Source organism: Bos grunniens, chromosome 7, assembly GCF_055505025.1.
Source record: "Bos grunniens cultivar Pamir isolate PY7600 chromosome 7, Bosgru_T2T1.0, whole genome shotgun sequence".
Lineage (NCBI taxonomy): Eukaryota > Metazoa > Chordata > Mammalia > Artiodactyla > Bovidae > Bos > Bos grunniens.
This window is the reverse complement of record NC_141171.1, coordinates 51,617,891-51,642,903: the sequence shown is the minus strand read 5'-3', so window position 1 is coordinate 51,642,903 and position 25,013 is coordinate 51,617,891. Positions and strand designations below refer to the sequence as shown.

The 25,013-nt window shown below is 42.6% G+C and overlaps 3 protein-coding genes across 9 annotated transcripts in view; 1 reads left to right on the top strand and 2 right to left on the bottom strand.

Moving 5' to 3' along the window:
- Position 1: 1 nt before the first annotated feature.
- SRA1 (steroid receptor RNA activator 1) lies at positions 2 to 24,923 on the top strand. 2 transcript variants are annotated; one of them, XM_086412036.1, is made up of 5 exons: positions 2 to 44; positions 170 to 295; positions 4,619 to 4,827; positions 5,287 to 5,395; positions 24,025 to 24,923. In XM_086412036.1, exons 1-5 carry the CDS (start codon positions 20 to 22, stop codon positions 24,207 to 24,209), a joined length of 654 nt encoding a protein of 217 aa, XP_086268162.1. In that variant the 5' UTR covers positions 2 to 19; the 3' UTR covers positions 24,210 to 24,923. The 2 variants fall into 2 exon arrangements, with proteins under 2 accessions (XP_086268162.1, XP_086268161.1); XM_086412035.1 differs by lacking the exon at positions 24,025 to 24,923 and adding an exon at positions 5,549 to 5,969.
- Positions 6,912 to 8,829, bottom strand: EIF4EBP3 (eukaryotic translation initiation factor 4E binding protein 3). Its single transcript, XM_086412042.1, is given in 4 exon segments — positions 6,912 to 7,253; positions 7,413 to 7,586; positions 8,665 to 8,704; positions 8,706 to 8,829. Coding segments are annotated over 4 exon segments (315 nt in total). The 5' UTR covers positions 8,778 to 8,829; the 3' UTR covers positions 6,912 to 7,224.
- Positions 12,317 to 25,013, bottom strand: part of ANKHD1 (ankyrin repeat and KH domain containing 1) — a 107,085-nt gene continuing 94,388 nt past the window's right edge. For 2 of the 6 annotated variants that reach the window (XM_086411989.1, XM_086411993.1), the window contains 7 exons: positions 23,113 to 23,262; positions 21,330 to 22,942; positions 18,289 to 18,465; positions 17,043 to 17,294; positions 16,324 to 16,499; positions 15,473 to 15,637; positions 14,722 to 15,194 (listed from right to left, as the gene is read on the bottom strand). In XM_086411989.1, the coding sequence (XP_086268115.1) occupies positions 15,135 to 15,194; positions 15,473 to 15,637; positions 16,324 to 16,499; positions 17,043 to 17,294; positions 18,289 to 18,465; positions 21,330 to 22,942; positions 23,113 to 23,262 (2,593 nt within the window). In that variant the 3' untranslated portion in view covers positions 14,722 to 15,134. Of the gene's footprint in view, positions 12,431 to 14,721; positions 15,195 to 15,472; positions 15,638 to 16,323; positions 16,500 to 17,042; positions 17,295 to 18,288; positions 18,466 to 21,329; positions 22,943 to 23,112; positions 23,263 to 25,013 lie in introns of those variants that run through there. The other 4 variants (XM_086411990.1, XM_086411991.1, XM_086411988.1 and 1 more) reach the window with 3 other exon arrangements.

Below are 25,013 nucleotides of genomic sequence, written 5' to 3'. Positions count from 1 at the left end.
TGGCCGTGCGGAAGTGGAGATGGCGGAGCTGTATGTGAAGCCGGGTGAGCGAGGCGGGTGGGCTAGGGAGCTGGGTCCTCCCCTGGCCCAGGCTGGGGGCGGTTACCGTGTGGGGTGCGGACCCTCTGTCGCCCCCTCGGGCTCGCTTCACGTCTTCTCACTTTTGCAGGCAACACGGAGCGCGGCTGGAACGATCCGCCGCAGTTCTCCTATGGGCTGCAGACCCAGGCTGGCGGACCCAAGCGCTCGCCTCTCACCAAGAGGGTCGCCGCTCCCCAGGATGGAGCCCCCAGAGGTGCGTGAGAGCCCTGTGTGCCGAGACCCCCCGAGAATGGGCTGTGCCGGGATAAGCTTGCCCCGCTAGCCTATTTTTCTCTTCTGAGGACTTACTGAGGGAGAGAGGTTGGAGTCCCAGAAAGGGGCTCGGTTCAGGCCTTTTTCTGAGCTCCTCCGAATCGATGGACGTGGATTTGGGTGGACTCCGGGACTTGGTGATGGACAGGGAGGTCTGGTGTGCTGCGGTTCATGGGGCCGCAAAGAGTCGGACACGACAGAGCGACTGAACTGAACTATCTGTTGCCCAGGTTTGTCTCCAAAGAATCTGCTTTCGTTCTAGGTGACCTCATCCAGACTTACGGTTTTTAATGTAGTTTTTGTTACCAAATTATTTTCAAATTCTGTTCCAAACTTGGATCTTTTCTCGGAACCCCATGGTGGTACATCCATTTGTATGTTCTACCTCATCACTGGACTGTATGATAAGCATCTCAGACTTAACGTGTCATTCATGTAATCAGTATCATCTACTGAGCACCTGCTGTGTTTGAAGGCAAACTAGACAGCAGTGAACAAGACAAAAAGTTTTGTTTTCTTGGCGGAAGATGAAACTTTGGAGAAAGATGAAATGGTGGTAAGGACTCTGCAGAGAAATAAAACAGGGTGATGTGAGAGTCATTGGGTAACTAAGGTATCCGAAGGGCTGACATTTAAGCTGAAACCTGAAGGATTAAAAAGGCAGTCATGCAAAGATCAGGTGCAAGAGTATTCCAGGCATTAGAAACAGCTAGTGCAGAAGCCCAGAGGTAAGTTTGGCAAATTTAGACTAAAGGAATATCTGATGGCTAGAGCATACTGGGCTAGGGATAGAGTTGAAGATGATCTGTGGCACTTTAAGGGCTTCCCAGGTGGCACCATGGTAAAGAGTCTGCCTGCCAGTGCAGGAAATTGAGGAAACACAAGTTCGATTTTTGGGTCAGGAAGAGCCCCTGGAATAGGAAATAGCAACCCACGCCAGTATTCTTGCCTGGAAAATTCCATGGACAGAGGATCCTGGTGGGCTACAGTCCATGGGGTTGCAAAGAGTGGGACATGATTGAGTGATGACTGATGTGACCCTGAATAGGGGGCTCAGATTCAGCTCTTTTCATCCCTCTATTATCCACACCTATAACATTGCAGAGTTACGATATAAATCAGTTTCTTAACCTTATCACTACTGGCCTTTTGGGCCAGATCATTCTTTTTTGTGAGGGATTGTCTTGTACATGTAGGTACATTGTAAGATGTCTGCAGCATCCCTGGCTTCTACTCACTGGATGCCAGTAGCACCCACCCAAAGTTGTGACAGTCAAAAGTGTCTCCAGAGGTTTGGAGGCAAAATCTCCCCAGATTGAGAAACACTGACTGACTTACATGTTTAAAAAGATCACTGTGTTTGCTCTGTGGAAAACAGATTTTAGGGAAGAAGTGAAAAAAACTATAACACAGGTAAAATATGATAATTTGGCCAGGGGTAGGAGTACTAGAGGTAGTAGTAATTGGATGGATATGGACAAAGTCAGTAGGAATGAGTAGATACAGTAGGTGAGGTGAAAGAAGAGGCTATGTAACTTACATTTTTTCACTTGAGGAACTGGATGGTGTTCATTGATATGGGATAACTGGGTTTTGGCAGGGTAGGAGAAAAGCAAGATTTCTGTCTTGGCCATGTTGACTTTGGGCTGCTACTTTGGGGAGAGCTCTGGGCCTGAATTATAGAAATGTGTCACTATCATATGAATAGTATTTAATGTCATGAACTTGAGTACAAAAAGTAAAGACAGGACTCAAGACAGAACCCTAGGGTTCTCTAGCATTTCAAGGTTGAAGAGAGAATTAGCAAAGGAGGCTGAGAAATGACCAGTGAAGTAAGAAAAGTAGAATTACTCTTTGGGAGAGAGTAGGATCTTGATTCAACCCTGATGAATGCTGCTGAGAAGTAAGTAAGATGGAGAAAAGGGACCACTTGATTTGACAGACGTAGCAATCACCAGTGATCCTAACAGAAGCATTCAGGAGTGATGAGAAGTAGGGCAGTACCTGAGGATGGAATGTGAGGTAAGGGAGAGTTCTGCGTGCTGATGGGATGGCTCAGTAGAGGGAGAACTGATTGCTCAGGGGAAAGGGATGACTGCAGGAGCAAAGCCCAGAGAAGGCAAGAGAGGTGGGTAGAGCCCAGCTGGAGAGAGAGCCTCTGGGAGAAGCGGGAGCCTTTCATCTATTAGAAGAGAAAGGAAAGTAGCTCCAGGTGCAGGTGGGTAGGCAGAACTGGTGGTGAGAAGATGAGTGTTCCTGTTTAATGACCTTTATTTTCTCGGTGAAATGTGAGGCAGGGTCAGAAGTAGACATCAAGGAAAGGAAAATAAAGGGAGAAGGTAGAAAAGTTTATAGGCGATAAGATGTGGAAATAATTGTTCTGAAGAGGAGAAAAAAGAGGCAAAGTATAGGATTTTCAGGCAGTGTTAGATTTTTTTTAAAATCTGTAGCTATGAATTTAAACCCACGCTCCCTGCAATTGAAGGTGGATTCTCAACCAGGGAGACCACCAGGGAAGTCCCTGTGTTGCTGCTGCTGCTAAGTCGCTTCAGTCGTGTCCGACTCTCTGCGACCCCATAGACGGCAGCCCACCAGACTCCCCTGTCCCTGGGATTCTCCAGGCAAGAACACTGGAGTGGGTTGCCATTTCCTTCTCCAATGCATGAAAGTGAAAAGTGAAGTCGCTCAGTTGTGTCCAACTCTTAGAAACCCTATGGACTGCAGCCCACCAGGCTTCTCCGTCCATGGGATTTTCCAGGCAAGAGTACTGGAGTGGGGTGCCATTGCCTTCTCTAGGCAAGTCCCTGTAGCTATATCAATTTAAAGGGAGTGATTTTAATGCACCTTGAAAATCTGAGTAACTGCGCTAGAGGGTAGGAGGGGTGGACACTGTTGTTGAGAACAAGACAGATGATGAGATGCTGAAGGAGAGTGGTCACTGGAGGTGAGGTCAAATTGACAGACCAATTAGATGAATTATCATCCATGTGCATATTAATACATGAAAGTAATTTTTGACTTTTCTTCTCCAGTATTCTCATTTTTCATAGTGATTCTGCCATCGTGTCATCAAAGTCAGATACCAAGAGTCACTCTTGGCTCCTGTCTTTCACCCCCATTCCATCAAGATTTGTTCTGTCTCCTCCTAAATAAATCAGACCACCCCATTTCCCCTTGTCTACTCTCACTCTAGTCCCTGCCAGCATTCTCTTTCCTGGACTGTTGTTAACCTCCCAACTGGTATCCCTGCCCTTCTTTACCTATTCTCATCGACTTTTCACAGACCATAAAGAGTGAACGCCATAAGACACAAGTTTAGTGACATCATCCCCTGCTTTTATAAACCTGGCAATGGTTTCCTGTTACCATTAATGGAGTAATAGCTCAAAACTGGGCTTCCCTGGTAGCTCAGCTGGTAAAGAATCCGCCTGAAATGCAGGAGACTCCAGTTCGATTCCTGGGTCAGGAAGATCCCCTGGAGAAGGGATAGGCTACCCACTCCAGTATTCCTGGGCTTCCCTGTGGCTTAGTCGGTAAAGAATCCACCTGCAGTGCGGGAGACCTTGGTTTGATCCCTAGGTTGGGAAGATCTCCTGGAGAAGGGCATGACAACCCACTCCAATATTCTTGCCTGGAGAATACCCATGGACAAAGGAGCCTGGTGGGCTACAGCCCATGGGCTCGCAAAGAGTCGGACATGACTGAGCGACTAAGCGCAGACAGCTCAAGACCAAACTCCTCCAAAGTCCTGCAGGGTCTGGACCCCTACTTACCTCTCCAGTGAAAGCTCATAATTTCTCAGTGTTAAGCATTTCTAGCCACACAGGCCTTGTTTCTGTTCCTTGAACATCAGGACTTTTCCCTTCTCTTGGGCACTGCCGTTACCTATACCCTCGTACTTGGTTCCTTCAACTCTTAATGACTGCATCTATCTCATCCAAGTTCTTAACTTTGTGAGCACTTTTTGCTACTCACTTTAGCAGCTGTACCTATATTCTTACACTTAATCATCGTAACCTTGTGAAATAAGTGCTGCTACTGTAATATCCCCATTTTATAGAAGAGGAACCCAAGCTCAGAGGTTAAAAGTAACTTGCCAGATGTCACATTGTGTTGAATTAGGGCAAACTTTGACATCACCTTAGAAGGCCTTCCTTGAACAGTCTAGGTAGGGTCCTCTACTACTATTCTGCTTTACCACAGCATCCATTTTTATTTCTTTGTATATAAGCCACATTTGCTTGATCCTGCTTTATCTTTTCAGTCCCTACCTCAGAGACATCTCCTGGGCTCCCCCCAATGGGGCCTCCACCTCCTTCAAGTAAGGCTTCCAGACCCCCCCAATTTGTGGGGAGCTGTCCTCCCTCCAGAACGGAGCCCATGGATTCCCCAGTCGTTGAGTCTGAGACTCTGCTGGAAGATGTACTGAGACCTTTGGAACGGGCATTGGAGGACTGCCGTGGCCACATAAAGGTAAGTGGGAAAGCTCCCATCAACAGCCAGATGCAGGTGTGGCTCCCAAAGGTAGACCCTCTGACCTGATGAGCAGTCTTAAAGGAAAGTAGAGTGGTCTTAGGCCCTTAGAATCCCATGGAGAGAGGAGCCTGGTGGGCTACAGTCCATGGGGTTGCAAAGAGTTGGACACAACTGAGCGGCTGACACTTTCACTTTCCTTATTGTAAAGCAACACTATAGAATTAATTTTTAACCATCTGAAAAACTCCAGAAATTTAAAAATTCTAGCCATACACACATTTTCCTTGAAAAGAGATCCATAGATTTCATCAGATTCTTAGTGGGGCCTCTAATCTTTTCGTAAAGAACCATAACTCAGATTGAGTATAAAGTTCCTGGGCCAGACAGAGCATGTGCTGCCTACCCTGCCCCTGCAGGGCTGGCAGCACTGACTTGGAGGGTGCTTCTGTCTCGCAGAAGCAGGTATGTGATGACATCAGCCGACGCCTGGCTCTGCTGCAGGAACAGTGGGCTGGAGGGAAGCTGTCAATGCCTGTAAAGAAGAGGATGGCTCTGCTGGTGCAAGGTGTGGTGGGGTCCCTTGGTATAGCCTAACCCCTCATCCTGCCATGGTTGTCCGAGTTGGACTAGGTGCTGAGATTTTGACTGGGGGAGGGGGGAGGAGTGGCAGCTATATCTTTGGCTCCAGGTTGCTTGCTCAGCCCCTCTCTCTCCTCAGAGCTTTCAAGCCACCAGTGGGATGCAGCAGATGACATCCACCGCTCACTCATGGTTGACCATGTGACTGAGGTCAGTCAGTGGATGGTGGGAGTTAAAAGATTAATTGCGGTAAAGAGGAGTCTGTTTTCAGAGGAGGAGGCCAATGAAGAGAAATCCATAGCCACAGCTGAGCAGAACCAAACTGTACCAGGCATCCAGCATGACCTGTGATCCTGTGGGTTCCCCAGACTCATCTCACACCATCTCCTGTGCCTTGGCATGGGAGGCTTCTCTAACTTGACTCCTTTTTACCACTGGGAAGACGGTCTGCCCATGGGAAACTCTGGCCTGACCCATTTCTGGGGGAAGAGGTCTCACCTGGACCACAACGAGGTTGCTTTATCATACCATATGCATTTCAATAAAAACATCTCAATATAGTGGGCCCTGGGTAGGAGAGATGAGCGAGCCCTTCATATGTTCCCTCTGGTGTTCTTGACTGCTCTGCTTCTTGTTTTCCTCTATTCATCATGAATGGCCTTGCTAAGCATGAGTAGATTATCACCTGGCACTTTCCCCCAAATTACATGGAAACATACATCCCTTTCTGGGCTGAGTCATCTATGTTTGGATGACTTTGTTTCAACATGGAAACAAAGGCTCAAATAGCATGGGGAGATTTTTTTCTCTTAAAAGGAGGAGACTGCTTATTTGCATTGCATCACCCTTGATGTATGCAAGTGCTACAGAGATTATAACATAGCTATATAAACTGAAGGTGAAAAGGACCAGATTGTTGCAATATGGGAACATGATTTTTCCCCATGGGGGCAGGGGAGGGGGAGCAGGATTATGACTCTTTATCTGACTCACCAAATAAGCTGCTGCCTCGGTTTGGGCCCTAAGGTCTTCTAACACTTTGAGGACAACAGAACCAGGTGGAAGGGGCCAGGAGGTTCACATCATGCTGTGAGAAGGGAGAGTACAGGTTTTCAGTGTTGGAATAAGGTTGGTACTTACAAGTAGGAGGCAGAAAAGGCATGGGGAGAGACCAAAGAAGGCTGTAGGCTGGGGCAGTGCCTCTTGTTTCCTGCTTTGAAACAACTAGGGAGGGACTGCTAGAGAGGCTGATTCTGGGAAGGGTGCTTCCTGGAAAGGCTTGAACTGCCCTCGGCAGGGGTCAGGCTATTGCTGTTTATGGTTTGGCAGCTCCTATGACCTGTCCCCAAAGTCTGCCTCAGGGTCTAATTGCTGTTCAAAGTGGGCCCAGAGGGAGCTAGGAAGGGACCTGGGACCTCTAATCCTAACCAGGTTTGCTGGGACCCTTACATTATGGCTGAGCTGGGAAGATCAACATTGAGGAGAACACTGGAGCCAAGACATTTCTTTGAATGTTTACTAAGCAGTCAGAAAGTGACATTCTCCATTCCCCTGGCCCAGCCTCAGCTGTAACCAAGTGCCAGGGGTTGGGAGGAGTGGCTACAGACCAAAGAAAGTAGAGCTAAGGGCTTGGCAAGTTGCCTACTCCTATCCCTGGTCTAGCTGCCTCAGACCCAACATGGAGGCCCAGAACCAACATATCACCCCCTTCCAGATTAGATGAGGCCAGTAGGCCTTTGGATACCCCAGAGAAAGGAGGTAGCGGCAGCAGCGTGACGGAGTCCTCTCATTCCACATGTGGTCATCTGCACTGGATCAGATGTCCATTCCAAACTGTTCATCATCTGGGGAGAGAAAGGGCAGGACTGGTTGCTGGGCTGGCAGTCTGTGGCTTCGGTGTTAGTTCAGACAGCCCCCTCAGAACTGACCCCCACCCCCAATCTACATAATTGGGGCTTTTGGGTTCAAAGCCATATTAAAATTTTAGGGCCTGCTTTCCTTACCGGGTATCTCTTCCTCTGTCTCCTTCTGCTCCGTCAGCTCCTCTAGCTTGGGGGGTGGGGCTGTTGGAGGCGCTGTGACCCCGGGAATCTGGGGGAGGCAGCAGGGAGGCCTCCGGGCAGTGGGCGAGTTCTTGCACTCCAGCAGGAACTTTAGGTCGTAGATGATCCTGGTGCCTGTCAAGGGGTAGGGGCTAGGTAAGAGGCAGGAGCTTGGGTACAAAGCTGTTTGGGACCCCAGACACAGGTCTTTTAGGTGCCAAGGGGTTACATCTCCCCCTTTCTTAAGGGCTACTGCTCTGCAGCCCAGTCAGGATCTCAGCTGACTAGCTCTCATAGCACTTGGAAGGCTTCTGGGCCTAACCAAGATGTGTCTGAGCACCATAGAGCAAGTGGGGCATCCCAGCTGGTCTAGGCAGGGGCTTTTGGTTTAGGGGAGCTCCAGGAGCACCACCAGACTTGGAGCTCAAGAACTTCTGGAGGTTCCTGTCCTCTGCTGGCTCTGAACTTCACCTATCTGGTTCAAAAGGTAGGGCCTAGCCCTTTAGCCCCAGGTGGATGAGGAAGCCAAAGAACAGATGTGAAGGCTAGTGCTGCCACCTGGGCTTGGACAGGGAGGGGCAGTGCTCCTCCTCTGAAACCCAGGGACAGGCTCTTCTCATCCGGACCCCTCCCAAGTCCTGTCAGGCTCAGCTCAGCCCAGAGGACTTGGCCCCTGCCATGTCCTCACAAGGCCCTACCTCTTCTCACTCCTCCCCTTTGCCTGCGTGGCAGGAACCCCTAAGTAGGTGTGATTCCAGGCTGCTCCACCAATCATGCACCAGGCAACCCAGCCAGCACAGCGGCCTAAAGCCCCTGCCCCCGACTGCCCCCACCTCCAGCCCCCGATCCCCACCATTTGCAGCTTTGCAAAACCCAGTTGCTTCCTGCTGAGGCCACACAGCCAAGGGGCCAAAGCTCCTGCTATAACTCCCAGGCAGCAATACTGGCAGGGGTGGGTGAACAAGGAGCCCAGAACCCAGGCCACAGTGATGATTTCCGCCCAGAGTCACCCGGAAAATAGGCAGAAGGCCATGTTGCATCACTTCCAGGTTTTAGGGAACCGAACATAGGTTCCAAGAACCCACCCCGCTAAAAGCTAAAATATGCAAGGGGGCCTGCACACAACTCCAGTCCCGCACCTCCCCGCCCACGTTCCGCGACAAGCACACGCAGGCCTGCCTGCTGCCTGTCGACCCTGGCCCGGCCCTCTGACCTCCGGGGGTTGCGGCGTATAGCGTGCCCCCGGCCCGCCCCCGGCGTGCTGCCGTAGCAGTCGGGCAGCCCTTCCCTGCCCCCATGAATCGGGCAGCTGGTGGATGAGGGCATAGCGAACGGAAAGAGCAGGAAGGCAGTGGCTGGTGCTGAGGACGCTGAGCGCAGTCTGTCGCGGACTCTGCCTACCATGTGCGGTCGCAGCCACAACACCGGGACGACGTCACGCCGGGGGCGGGCCGGCCGTCACTCAACCCGAAGATCCCGCCCTACCCTCGTGGAAGCAAGCCCCAAACTCAGCGAAAGTTTGAGAGTGTCCCCGGACCTGCCCTGGCCTCCAGTTCCTCCTGGCCCCAAATAGGCCAGCCTGCTTTTGCCTATGAGCGCTGCAGTCACTCAGTCATTTACTATTTACTGTTTCCAGTGGGTGCTGGGAACGCGTGAGGTATGGCACACGTTTTTTGCTTGTATTCATCCATTCCTCTCAACAGTTGGATAGTAAGACACTATTATTAGTTAAGTTACAAGTGAGGACACCAAAGCCCAGAGAGGTTACGTCATGGTTGGAAGTCATGGATCTTGTATTAGGAACAAGTATTCATACTTGAGTGTGTCTGATTTAAGTGTGTGCCCCTAAGCACAGCTATTATGCCCCCCATTAATCAGTTTCAGTACAGGGTTAAAGTGCCTTGATGGCCTGGTGCACAGACATTTGTTGTGGAGTAAGTGGACTGATTAAAGGATGAATAAAGGTTGGAAGATACAATAGGCCTGTTCTTTGATCTCTGCCACAGCTAACCTCAGTTCAGTTCAATCTCTCAGTCGTATCTGATTCTGCGATCCCATGGACTGCACGCCAGGCCTCCCTGTCCATCACCAATTCCTGGAGTCTACTCAAACTTATGTCCATTGAGTGAGTGATGCCATCCAACCATCTCATCCTCTGTCATCCCCTTCTCCTCCTGCCTTTAATCTTTCCTAGCTAACCTCACAACCTCAGAAAACTAAAGAAGGGCTGGGGGCTGGAGAGGAGGGCTTGGTTTTTTAGCCCTCTGGCAAGACAGAGTCTGGCTTTTTTTTTTGGCCAAGTCTCCAAGCATGTAGGATCTTAGTTCCTCAATCAGGGATGGTATTCAAGCTCCCTGCAGTGGAAGCACTGAAGTGTGGAGTCTTAACCACTGGCCCAAGAGTGGCCTCTTAAAGGATTTTTTGATGTAGGCATGGTGATGTGAAAGAAGGCATGAAAGAGATGGTAAGAGAGTAAGTACTAAATTGAGTATACTAAAAATCTCAACTTGATCTAGTTTGCTGTTTGGCTTCCTCAAAATCAGTATACCCTTCACCAGTGTCCCCCTTCTCCTCCAGCCAATTAATTACAGGCCACCTGATTTCATGCATTTATCAGTATTACTTCAGCTTTGGCATCACCAAATTTTCCTTCAGCTCTGATTTCTTTACTTATTAAAAAAAAAAAAGACTATTTTACAAGTCACTGCTTCTCAAATTTTACTGTACACATAAATCACCTGGAGATCTTACTAAAATGAAGATTCTGATACAGTAATTAGAACTTGAAATTCTAGGCTTTTAATAAAATCCCAGGTGATGCAGACCCTTAGGTTTGCATGTCCTTAGAATCACACTTCAGGTAGCAAGGATATGAATGTTTTATTGTTCCAAAAAGGCTTTTGAGCCTCTTATAAAGTGGTATATACCTGAAAGAAGTGTTTTAATAATAAGTGCTGGAGCATAAGGCTTGGGATCAGATTGCGAGGAACCGTCTATGATAACTCAACTTTTAAGCAAGGTAAGTAGTCTAATGAGGAGAGTGGGAGATGGGATGGAGAATAGTAAGACTGAAGGTGAAGACTCCAGCCTAGTGAAATGGGGTGGGCAAGAAGACAGTGGCTGCAAGGACGGAGAGAAGTGAAGGGGATCCAGATACACAGAGGAGTAAGGATAAGGTGACTGATTTAAGGGTAGGGTGGGAAGGAGATAAGCTAGGATAAGTCCCAGTCTTCTGACTTGAGAGTCTTGGTAGTTTATAGTACCAACTAATATAATAAGATGGAGAAGGCAATGGCACCCCACTCCAGCACTCTTGCCTGGAAAATCCCATGGATGGAGGAGCCTGGTGGGCTGCAGTCCATGGGGTCGCTAAGAGTTGGACACGACTGAGCGACTTCACTTTCACTTTTCACTTTCCTGCATTGGAGAAGGAAATGGCAACCCACTCCAGTGTTCTTGCCTGGAGAATCCCAGGGGCAGGAGAGCCTGGTGGGCTGATGTCTATGGGGTCACACAGAGTCGGACACGACTGAAGTGACTTAGCAGCAGCAATATAATAAGGAAAACAAGGGGAGGGGCATATACTATATTGGGGAGTATAAAATGTGTGTGGAATGTTCAGATGGAAAACACTGGAGAATGTTAAGTAAGGAGCCAGATGTACAGGTCTGAAGCTACAGAGGGAGAACTCTGGGCTAGTGATTCAGATTTGGGTGGAGTAAAATCTAAGGCTGTGGGATAAGATTCCTTGGGGAGAAGATACACCAAAAGAAGAGACCTGGGCACATCAACATTTCTTTAAGGGGTAGTGGAGGAAGAGGATTTCACCAAAGGAGACTGGGGAAGACCAGTGAGAGCAGAAGAACTACAAGACAAGTGTCAAAGGCTGTCAAGAAGGATCAGTATGGAAGTGAGGTCTCCCATCTATTAATCTCTTCTATAAAACAACAGCAGCAGTTACTACTACTATAAGACTACCACCAGAAGCTTACTTTTCTTGAGACACTGTGTGCTACAAGGGTTGGGGAACTAGAGAATAGGTAGTTGGATTTTAGAGAGAAAGCCAGATCCATTATCCATTCAACCTGCATGAAGGACCAAGAAAGATTTTAAATCAGAGGATTTTGTCAACACTTACTGACCATCAGAGTACAGGAGCTTTAAAAAGAAAAACAACTTAAACTCAGAGATCTGATTAAACCTGTAGGGAAATACCAGGTCTCTGCCACCAGGCAAATTACTGTGAACTAACATCAGTATCATTAAAATAAAACAGGAAGAGATGAAAAGCAATCACAAAATAGGTTTGCAATCTCATCATTAGATTTACAATCTTGTTTTCCAAATTAGGTCTTTAAGCTTAGGCTCCTGCCTTTATTGGATGTGGTCTTAACATACTTAAGTTTTGGATACTCAACCATTTCCTATCAGAGAGAGTGAAGGCAAAGTAACCTGTCAATAACATTGACACATGGTGACAAATCTTTGAGCATGAATAGAAAATGCAGCATTATTACAGTCTCTCACCCCAGGACAGGGTCCAGTGGGAAGATGTCACAACCAGCCACATTTCTTGGTAGAAGAACTCCAGGGCTAGAGAACAAGATGTTCAGAGGCTGTTTTCATACAGTTTGTCTGTCTCTTCCTAGGTTTACAATGTGGTACAAAGGTCTTAAAACAGTGGGACAGAACTGTGTATACTAAGTAGTCCTCCCTGTCTGGCTTGAAACTCTAATATGATCAGCCTTTCCCCTTCTAAAAGTCACCTCAAACTAAGGATGGTACCTCCTATACTAATTTTGAGGTTGGGAAGACTTGGTGAGAATTTACAAGATGGAAACTATAGTTCCAGGTCCTGAGATCTCTTACCTCTGGTTGGGAGAGGCCACCATTGGCTGTCCAACTCTCTTCTTCGGTCTGGTTAGCTGAGGTGATGAAATTTCCCCTTTGAGAGCAGGGACTGAAGGAAGCAGACTGGCCTATAAAAGGGCAAGTCAGCACACTGTAGCCACAATAGGTTTAAAGGGTCTTAAAAACATCAATACTGTTATTGGTGGTGGGATTTTATTTTATTGAACACTACTTGAAATAAGTAGGTTCAGAAACCTTGATGATACAGTTTTATTTCTTGAATGAGCTGTTATTCACAGGGTTTGATCTATGCCTCGGCAGGATGTTCCTTTTATTTTTTCAGCAGGATGTTTCTTAATGACTTGAGGGCTCACTATGGGTGTGTAAGGTTTTCTTCTGCCTCCACTAAATCCCCAAAATCAATAATGGCTCTCACAACAGCAGGCTTTTGATTCCATGTAAGAACAAATAGTAGGGGCTCTCAAACCTCAGCAATGCATCAGATTCTAGCAGTCCTATACCGCATATTCTCATTCATGAGACAAGTAAATCTGTTAGAACTAGGAGACCCTTTTGAGTTCAGTTATACTAAATTTCATTTTCAGATGAGGAAAGTGAAGCCCAGAGATGAGAAATGACTTGCCTAAGGTCACACAGTATTGAGTAACAGAAATGAAAAGAGGATTTAGTTTTCTGAACTTGTTCCACTCTACCCACTCTGCCTCCCCACAAATCCCTTGTATATTTGAAAATAATTAAGTTCTTACCTGAGCTAGGTTTAATCCAAGGTTCAGGTTGGTAAAATAGCAGTAAAGTAATGCCAGGAAGAGGCAAGACAGAGGAAGAAGAGATTATAGCAGGCAAAATGTAGTGGGGAGTGTTACTGGGATTCAAATAGAAAAGAAGGCAGTACAGATAAAAGGACAGGAAGGAGGGTATCCTAAATAGCTGCTACAAACTGCACAGCTGCTATCTGTTCCTAATTCTCCTAGGGGGTTTCTTATAATTGTATCTTCTTCTTTTGGGTTCTAGTTCCTGACCTGAGATAAAGTTTCTCATTCTGTTGTCCTCAGGGTGTAGAAGATATTGGAAGAGCTCTTCCAAAAATTCAAATGTACTTTAATTAGTTAAGATAGAACACCACTTACTTTTTGTCCCACTGAATAGTTTACTTAATATTATCTCTCACTATATGTTTCATCAAGAGTAGTTCCATTCATTTCACTAATATTCGGTGATTTTTTTGTGTGGGGGGGTGTTATTAGTGATAACTGGATACAGCAAGATATGCAGGTGATCCTAGGGTTCCTTTGTTCCCCTCAAGGTGAGGAGGTCTCTTGAGACTACCTGATGTGGTTATTAAGCATTACAAAGGCAGTAGCTTCAACACCAGTGATAGTTTCTAAATCCAATCAAAATAGAAAATAAGAAATCTTTCATATGTAATATAATATAGAAGACAAAAGAACCAGGTATGTCTAACATAGAACAACATGGTGTATCTCATCTAGTGGTGGCTCTAGGAGGAGGGCAGAGAAGATTAAGAACTCCTGTTGGTATGAGAGTAGAAAAGTGTTTCTGGTATGGCTGTGCTCCTAGTTACTATTTTTCTGTGCAAGCTTCTTTGCCTTAAAGTGTGTTCTGGCTTCTCTATCAGTCTCCAACATTTTGTTTTCTTTTTTAGATTGCTTTTATCTAAGACCAAGTAATTCAACCACGTTACAACATGAACAAGTTGATAACTGTTCTTTTCATTTGGATAGTTTTTTTCTTCTCTATTGCATCAGATTCTTGGCATAGCCTATAGTTTGGCCAAAGCAATCCATTCCAGGGTTCCTGAGTTTAGTTTGTTGACCATATTGGCTCTTCATGAAACTAAGCTCAGAATTAGTCACATATTTATAAACATTCAGCTGATTTGACAATACAACAGAATTACATGAGTCACCCCACCCCCTCCTATGTCCCAACTCAAAACTTAAACACCTATAACCAAAATAAATCTTTAGATTAAAAAGTCAGGAAGCACAAAAGGAGTCTGAAGGGTGATCTGGGTGTCTTAAGTTTGTTCAGTGTCATCTGACTGAAATCCTACTGTTCTTATTAACATATTCATGATCCACAAAGAGCTAAACCTTTTAATGGCCTATCTGCTAAAATCAGATAGGATACATTACAGGGGCTTGAAACATTCTCACTTATAAAAATATACGCAAGAAAACCAAAGAACAAGGAAGTTTAACAGAGTAAGTATACAACTTATTCTAAAAGTGCTTTTGCAAGGCAATCTAAGAATGAACTCTAAAGTGTAAAATGTGAGAAGACTATTACAAATATAGTATTAACAACTTGGTTCAATATGATTGTGGATTGGGCAGTACCTGCATGACCACTGAAAGGATCACACCCCACTTCTAAATACTGTTCATCTTTTTATTGAATATTCTGGTAAATATTTCACATTAATACAGGCTACATTAAGTAGAGCCACTATATGACAAGAAATTTACTCAACTTTTTCCTTTTAAGTATGTAAACAATTGTACATGTATTTACCACCCTAAAAGGTTGAAATATGTAATCATCTAATTCTTTTCTGCATACAAGTAGCATTCAGTATGTTTAGCCCAAAGCACTAATTTCAAAATGGCTAAACTAACCAGAGAACATAATCAGGTGGTTAGGAAATCAATTTGTTCTTATACAATGGGCAATCAAATTTCCATTGCTAAAGCCTCAGAGAAAATTTCTTAGGCACATTAAAAAAAAATCCCCAGGGTTCTTCCAAGGTCAAAATTTCTCAAACAAGGCTAAAGAGTAAGACCTTCTAACTTAGTTGACATATTTGAGATGCATGTTTCCAATATGAGGTGCCCACGTGCCAGGCCAAATCTGAAAAGGGGGAGGAAAAATTGGAATTTCTAATTAGGAATCTTTAGACATTTACAAAACGAATATATAAATGCAATGGCAATTCACTGTTTCTGCCTAGAAAGAATACAGTACATGAAACAAAATGTTAAGTAGCATTATCTTGATACTGAAAAACTTAATTCAGATCAAGGTGGTAAGATGTCTTGACTTTTGATATTCAGAACTTGTATTACCCAAAGAATTAAAAGGATGACATGATAAATCTGAAAAATAAAAGAGCATTAAGTTCATTTTACCTGCTGGGCATCAGTGCATTCAGTTGAATTTTGAATAACTTTTATCATAGGGTTCCAAGAAGGATCTGGGTTGTGAAGTCCATTAAACAGAGGGCCTCCTGGAACATCAGCAAGCTGAGGATGGGAGGGTATTATGGTGCCTCCATACATGGAAATTGGTAGACCCTAAAACAGCAGAATGGTGTAATCATGAAGTGACTGTAAATGATGATTCCATAATACCAGCATAGATCTCTCTCATTTCCCTTCATTCAAAGAACTCCAGAGTATGTACAGCACCATTGTACAGTGTTGAGAAACCGAAAGTAGTTATCTACATCAGCAACACATTTTCACTGAGAATAGAGAAAACAACTAAACCCAATATTCAATGATTGGGAAATTTCCAATATTTTATGAACATATAATACCCCAACTTTTCCACATTTTAGATTTACTAATAAGCTTGTGCTAAGAAAAGGGAATTCTACACGATAGCTTGCAGCCACAGTCTGGCTTTACGGCAACCTGGAAGCTCTCAGAGCAGACAAGAGCGCAATGGTGAGCTCAGAGCCAGCTTTCCAGAGAGGGAGAGGCCTCCCTTCTCAGCTGTGGCAGCCAGATGCAAAGCAGCAAAAGTCAAATCTTCCAGGTTTGGAAAGAAGATGGCAGCATCTTCAGGATAGTTCGAGGACAAACTAACATAAACAACATAACCCACTTTTGAAAATAGATAAAAGATCTGACAAATTCATAGAAACAAACTAGTTATAACCAAAAATGAGAATTATTTCAGTACAAATTACTCCTTAACATGTGACTACATTGGCTGGCAAAGTGTTAAACAAGTACAATGATGTTTGTCAACTCACTTTAGAAAAATCCACAAAACTGCTCGCCATAGGCTGATGAAAAATGTTAGAGGGGGCTACCATTCCAGAATCATCTCTCTCCATTGGCTGATGCTGAGAGAATGTGCTTGGGTCTGACAATTGTTGATGCATTGGATGGTTCCCTATCACAGACTGTGACCAACCTGATAACCCTTCTAGAAAAAAGAATTGAAATCAAGAGTTAGATATTTATCTGGATAAAATAACAAAACATTACCACTGGAGTTTTTCATACTAAATTTAATCAAAAGCATTCCTTTGATAGCTCAGGACACATTCATAAAAATCTTTGCAATCCAAAAAAAAACCAAGTTCCTGTAACTGGATGTAGTCTTCGGAATATCCCAAACACTCTACCTTGTCCTTCAAAAGATTAAATGCTATCTGAAAGAAATCAAATGATTGTCCCATTCTCCAATGAAAAGCTTAAGAGGGAAAGGAAGTATGCTTTGAATTTTTAATTTCTAATTAACTCTATTTATTATATTTATTACTATCATACACATTACATCTATTATTAATATATAACCCAAACTAACATTCCAGACTTTGAGACTGGACTGGGCTCCTCAAAGGTTTAAACAATCCTACTGGTTAAGTGTAGGAATTAAGCTTATTTAGATAAGGAACTAAGTTTAAAAGGCAAAATCTCACAATTTACTCGATATCCCTCCAGACAGAGGGCACTATAACTGTACCTGACATGGCATTGACACCAAATGACCAGATTCCACTGTGTCCAACAGGAGCGACAAAACCGGTTCCCACAGGGGCTTGTGCGACAGACCCTCCTTGTCGAATTCGGGCTAGTCTCTCTGTTCCAATGGGGGGAGGGATTTTTCGATCCTGACTGGCACTGCCTCCTTTTGGTTGGCCCAATGTTGGTGGGGCAGAAGTGGCTGAAAGAGGTGAAGATGATCCCGAAGAAACAGATGGAATAGGAGAGTCACCTGGTGGCAAAATATTTCTCTATTGTTTTATTACATATAAAAATTCAAATTATAAAAATATGAGAAACCTTGTTGGAAAGATCTATTCCACAATACAGGTTCTGGAAAGAAAATTTTCATTTTGCAAGATCATTCAAATGAAAATATATGAGTTATATATACATTATCCTATACTACTACTGCCTGAAGCAAGTACAAATAGTCTAAATTTTTTTTTTTAATTGAACTGAACAAGGCTAGAAAGGAAGAAGGCCCTATTTATTCTTGCTGTAGTTCTTTTGTCAAAGGACCAATATTCACTGACTACCTCATGATGCTCATTAAAAAAAAAAATCAAATCCTGTTCACATCCTTTTAGAACTTCATCTATTCTAAATATTGAAATAAGTCAGAACAGGGGAATATTTTTACTTATAAATGGCAATACAGTTTCCTCAAATGTAAAAATAAATGAGGAATCATACCAAACTGATTAGATATTTAAATACCATTTCACAATACTGTCCTCAAAGCATCTTATAAAACTACTTCCCTTTTTTTTTTTTTAACTCAAGGCAGATATACTGAATGAGTTAATAACAAATGATGCTTAGATTGCTATAAAGTAACTAGATCCTTAGGTGGTGGTTTGGATACTAAAAGAGGTGACTCTTGATAAAAATGCCATGGTTCATCAGAAAATAGAGGATACAAAAAAGCTGAACTCAAACCAAGAGGGTAAGCAGCTTCTTCCTCAGTTTCTCTCTTTTCTTTGTACCTCTTTTCTTGATCCAAGTCTCAGTGTAACTTCAAGTCTGGCTTGAAAGAATAGCCTGACCCTTCTCAAGTTTTCTATCCTATAAACGACTGATAATTTTTGACATGACTGCAATACAAACCTTGGGTATTTGCATATAACTTAGATTACTTAAAATTACAATATGGTGTTCCCTGTAACAAATGATTTAATAACTTATTAGAGATTCTTTGGGACGATTTCCTCCAGGATTCCTACATGAGTTTGAGGCGCTCGTCCAAGGGTGGGGAGAAAAATGTTGTCTGTTGAAACTAGGGGTCCCAACAGGAGCTGGCCCTTGCAGGAAAACCCGAGTTCCTGGTATGCTGGAAAAACTTGTCAGAGGAGCAGAAGAGGAAGATGGGGAGCTGCCTGATGGGTCAATGGACGGTAATCCTGAAATAAAACAGGTCCAAGAAATCAAATTAGCTAAGGCTTTAAAAAATGAAAGTCCAAAGTTTACTTAATTCCTCTTTAAAAAAGAAGAAAGCACACAGTTTATTCTGTGGATCACAGCAACAAGAATCCATTTATACCACACTGTATGTCCCAAACCCATTTTTTTTTCTTGCAGTTGAGAAGAATACCTCAGGCAACACTAGATATAGAAAGTCCAGTGTTTAGGAATGGCAGTTACCTGGAGTATGTTTCAGATAAATCTCAAAGCCTTCATTGGAGGGGATATGAAATGACAACATGTTGTGACTAAGTGTTACCTATTACTTGGAAGAATAGCTGTTCATCTCTATAATTATAGTCATTCCCTATGCAAAATGAATAACAATCTACCAATTTTTTTCTTCCTGACAAGGAGGAAAAGCATACTATTAAACTAAAGATAATTTCAGAACTCCATCTTACCAAAAAAAGAAAATCAAAAGTTGCAAACTACATCAAAATTTCTATCAATATCTAGTTTATGTAAGTCTGAATTTGATAGTCTTCTCAAATTCCATTGCTTTCTCTGGAGAATATAGTAGGGAAAGAGGGCAAGGATCTGGAAAAGGATTATAGGTGCTCATTTCATTTCAGGAAAAAGTAGTTAACATCAACATAAAAAATTCAAAATTCTCAGGCAGGTCTTTAGTATATTCACTGGGTTGTACACCATCACCATCGTCAATTTTAGAACATTTTTGTCCACACTAAAAGAAAATGTATGCATTACCTGTCACTCTCCATCCTCCTTTACCTGATCCATATCTGAACCTTTAAGCAACTACTAACATTTTTTTTTCTCTCTAGATTTGCCTATTCTAGAAATTTCATATAAAAAGAATTATACAATATGTGGTCATTTGTGACTGGCTTCTTTCACTTAGCAAAATGGTTTCAAAGTTTATCTATGTTGTACCACAAATAACTACTCCATTTCTTTTACTTTATCTCATAATATCGAATATACATTATACTGAGAATAATATCTTCTTATATAGATACACCACATTTTGTTTTCCATTCATCAATTGATGGACATTGGATTGTTTCCACTTTCTGGCTATTATGAATGGTGTTGCCATGAGGATACCAGTTTTTGTGTAGGCATATGTTTTCTCTTGGGTATACATAGGAGAAGAATTACTGGATCATATGGTAACCCTTTTTAATTTCTTAAGGAACTATTTTTCCAAAGTGGCTGTAACATTTTAAATTTCTGCCAGCAGAGTTTGAAAGTTCCAATTTCTCTACATGCTTTCTTGTTTTTTGAAAGAAGGTCAACGAAAGAAACCACCCAGGCAGTTAAGAAATGAAGCCAAGCTTAATCAATCCTGGACCCTGGAATGAAGGTCAAGGATTAATGCTTGCTTTAAAAAAAAAAATTGTTTTTTAATTAGTAATAAGTAATTTTGATGTTACAGATCTGAATAATAAGGATCCCAAACCTGGTTTACTACCAAATTAGATGGATGATTTCCTTGACTTTCTTTTTTCCAGCCATTCATAATCTGTACATCTTCTGGGATATAGTATTAGAGTGCAAAGAGCTCAAACACTGGAATATGAAAGATCTCAAGCTCAACTCTAGCTAAGGCATCTAAATTCACGTATTAGTTACTGCCAGTCACGTGAAGGACTAATTTAAAAATTAATTAAATTTTACCACAGTCTGAGCATTGGCAATGAGCTCTTCTTTCATCCTGGGGCCTCTGAAACCTTTATTAGTTTTGACCAAAATGAAAAGTTAAAATAGCACCTATTTATAGAAAAAAAAATCCTGGAGAATAATATTTTTGGACCACAGATGGTCTTATCTAATATTTATTTTTATTTGAAAGATGATATAACAGCTATGTTTTCCTGAAAAGTAAATGGAAACGTATCTGATAGAAATGCTAAGGCTCACAAATTTTAGTAAACTCACAAATTTTAAACAACTTAGATCAGTTTATAATTAATAAAATGGAAATGGGCTCTGGGAAGTTTTCCAACTGGAAAAAAAATGCTAAATAAGTGGCACTATCACTTCTTACCCCCATTCTAGGTCAGCCACAATTTCTAATTTGTTTTTTAGCATTTATTAGAGCAGATTGGACTAAATCAGAGCATTATAGAGCAAACTGGAACAAAATTTTGGCCCTTAGACTCTGGAAAATAGATTCTGGCTTTCCAAATATCTTTGAACCACCACTAGCCTCTTATCTTTCCAAATCTTTCTTATACTGCTTCAGTAGCTAATTTCTAATTTCAAGGAACAAAGAGCTGATTTGAAATTGTTTTTTAAAAGTAAGAGCGCATACACGACTGGATCTCTTCAAGCAGCTCCATCTACTATAAATAAGATGGGTTAAGACATCATTTAATATTCATTCTGAGCACCCATGACTGAAAACAAAGAATGTAGATTATGAATTGTAATCCAACATTTTTAAATCTAAGAAATGCAAACACTCACTTTGATTTAAAAAATGTCTGTGAATTTGGAATCCTTGAAGCATCCTATGGGTCCCTTTTATGAATATCTTATATCAATTCTAAGAAAATGAACTGACATAAGGTGTAACTTCCTTGATAACAGGTACAGAGAGATCATAAAAAAGAATATAAAGCAGTTCATATTTGAGTGACTAACCTACAACTAGTTTTTTGTCCACTCAATCAGCAGTCATTAAGGGGTCTTTACTGTTTATGATAACACCCTTATTTCTTCATGATCATGCAATAAATATTATGTATAAAATAAATGCTTTATTATCTTTGGAAGGTTAGATTATGTTGTTAAAGCCCCAAATTGCGCAGTCATGATAGTTACAATAACTTACCAACTGGACTAGTAGAAACTCGCTGGGAAGGTGATCTGAAGCCAGGTGCCTTGGAATTGTCAGGGTGCACGTTCTCCAAGTGTCCAAGTACAGAGCTACCCAGAAATGCTGACTGAACAGTGAAAGAGGCATCTGCAGCAACTCGTGAGGACAGAGGACCATCTCCCCAACCCTGGTTAGCTGGCACCTGACTGCTATCAAAGAGACTACTGAAGTGATTGAAAAGCGTGGCCGGGCCAAACGTAGGTGGCAAAGATTTATTTGCTGGGTTAATGTGCATCTGAGAACCATTCATAATGTTCATGGCTGAAGAAAGCTGCACTGTAGCTGGTGGGCCTTGAGGTGGTGTTAAAGGAACTGGATTTGTAACAAAAATGGACTGGGGATCCTGGTGTATATTTGCATTTGGTACCACTGAGTAGAAAGAACCTCTGGGTTGCAATCGATGAGAAACTCGAGGTGCTGGTACAGCTAACTGAGGTAAATTACTGGTATCCTGATTATCAGCAGCAACCAATCTAGGTGATGCTAAAGTCAATGGAGCAGGTTCTGAATTAGATGCAAAAGGCATTGACATAGGACTTAAATCAGACACACTGGATGGCTGTGCTTCCTCCTGTGTGTTATTGGACAGAGGAGTGGGACTACCAGATGGGTGAGTTTCTGGAGCTCCTGGGGTGTTGCTGGCAGAGCTACTGCAGCTGTTGGCAGTTGAAGAGGGGGGACACAGGTTTGCCGTGGACTGGTCCTGTGTGGACAGTTTCTCTTTGGGGGCGGGCATGGCAGAGAAAGACTCCATCTTTTGTGAAGAAAGCTGTGCTTGAGAAGTACTTGCAGGCAGAAATGTGGTGGGAACTTGCCCACTAGTGATAGGTGCAGAGGAGACTGAAGGCAGGGAACTACAAGTGCTTGTCATAGAAGTAATCACTGTTGCTGGAGGGCTTGTCTTAGGCACACAGGCAAACAGCTGCTTTCTGACTGATGAAGGAGTCCGGGTATTAGTCACACACAGTTGCTGACTGGCAGCAACTACAGAAGAGACAGTGATAGGGCAACTGGCAGTAGCTAGTCCAGTAGACTCTGACGGTAGAACAGTTCCGTTCTGGTTAGGTAGACGGCCTGTATTATTATGCTTTGGAGAGCTGTTTGTGTTGCCAGGATTCACAGGTCTCACTGGGAATGGTCCCCAAGTGTTAGGAGAGGGTGAGAAGGTTCCTCCAAACTGGGCCATGGGTAAGCGAGGATGCCGAATCTGTTGCATGGTTTGAGCAGCCAACAGGGCAAAATGCGGGTGGGGATAAGCTAAGGGCAGAGAAACTGGGAAAGAAGAACGTACATTTGCTGGAACGTTCTTATTAAGTTTATTAGTGGGCTGGAACGTAGATAATGTTGTTGCCTGTGAAGTTACCAGACTTGGAGCACCCAAAGGAAATGCATTTTTACTGGAAGCTGCTGTGGTGCCTACTCCAGATGAGAAGTTTGCATGAATGGCTTTGATGCTGGCAGGTGTTCTGATATGGTTTTTAGGAATCAAGTCTTCCAGTTCCTTAGCAGGATCTTGAATAAGTGCATTAATAAGTTGAACTGCAGATCTTGTTGATTCTGTACCACCCCTGGGGAGAAAACAAACAAAAAACAAAACAAGATCAAAATCATAAAAAACTAGGTAATCTTTACCACGAATTAAAATTCTGATAGTACCATGGCTAAGAAAAATGTGCTTCTAATACAGTTTAACTTCCTCACAGAACTAAATATATATATATATATATTTCATAATCACCTAATTGTGATCATTCTCTCGCCATTCTTATCTTTTTGTTTATCCACATCAATGTGGGCACCAGTAACATCTTGAATTGCAGTGATGTTGCATCCTCCTCTTCCCATTATTCTGGAAACCACTGAGGCTGGAACAGATAATTTTTTTGACCTATAAAATGAAGACCACATACATGAGCATATGAAACAAAAATATTTATTAAAAAAACGTCTCAAAAAAAAAACATGTCTCAGTAAGTATGTTCATGAGTATCTGGAGAATAGTATTTATCAAACCTTAAAGAGGAAGTTATTAGAGGCTTTTATTTAGAAACTGACCTCGTATTATACTGAATTTAATTTAGTAAAGATGAAAAACACATTGCCATTTGAAAAAAATTATACTTAAGTCACTCACGATCTCAGCATTCAAAGTATCACATGTTAACTGAATGGCAATGATCATATATATTGATACTTTCAAAATTAAAATAATGCATACCACATTGTTAAACTCTATATGAAAATGAGTACAGGCAGGTTATCAGTTTCAACGACTTTACTAAGCAATAAGCCTCGGAGTTGAATTACATAAAAAACAATTCACAAGTGTATGAATTCCACTTGTGTGAGGCATGCGAAGAGTTGATTCATTGGAAAAGATCCTGATGCTGGGAGGGATTGGGGGCGGGAGGAGAAGGGGACGACAGAGGATGAGATGGCTGGATGGCATCACTGACTCGATGGACGTGAGTCTCAGTGAACTCTGGGAGTAGGTGATGGACAGGGAGGCCTGGCGTGCTGCGATTCATGGGGTCGCAAAGAGTCGGACACGACTGAGCGACTGATCTGATCTGATCTGAGGCAAGTGGAACTAGAGAGAACACCAGAGGCTGACACTGGGATCTGACAAGATGGCCTGGGTCTCTTGCAGGATTATTGTGGAAACTCAGTGTTTGCTGGCAGAACCAAAGGAAAGCAACATCCATTATTTTCATGTGGTCACTGCTGACTGTCAAGATTACCCCCTTGAAGATTCCACCCTCAAACTTTGAACTATACCGTCCAGAAGAATACCCAGTTGCAGACTCTAAAATACATTTCATGATCAAAATTTAATATCCCAATGTAGACAAACTGGGAAGACTATATTTAGACATTTTGAAAGCTAGAGCATAGACTAGGCCATAAATAATATAATACTTAAATCAATCTAATTATTAAGTGCACATCATTTCTCCTGTTCTGCCAAGACTTCTTCCTTTTTTGTTTGCTTCTAATGGACAAAAAGTCTTAGAAAAATTATACAATAAAACTTCAGACATCTTAGTCCTTTGGTGATTAAGTGCACACTAGTAAATCTGTGTCTTGTCCTAATTCCCTGTTGTAAAGCATGAGAAGAGGCTTGAAATACCTTCTGGATTGTGTGAAACATTTTAAAGCACTGGTCCCCCTCTGTTTTTATTCATCATGGTTTAAGTATAAAGCAGTGTGAATAAAGAGAGTTGTCAAAGTTAGCTGCAGGGGTGTTTCTATTTGTCTTTATTTTTTTGAGGGAGAAGGAAGTTTTAATTTTATGAGCTCTTTCCCCACCTTTTACAGTGATCTAACTGCATTAGTTAAAAGTAGACAACGATTCTTTAGTGAACTCTATGTAGATGAACAAACTTGCCTGACTCAAAATGGGACCATTAAACAATATCATAGCCCTAATAACATTGTGACTTTGCTGTCAAGTGAATCTCTCTTAAGAAGTTTGTGACCTTTTTGTATGATTTGTCTGTAAACTGTTATATCTTATGCTTTAATAAAGTATTTTTTGTTTTTCCTAAAGCCAACATTTCTTGTATCATATAAAATATACATATAAAATTTACATACTGTTTCTAATTTTGCTTTAGTCCACTCTGGATATAGTATGGC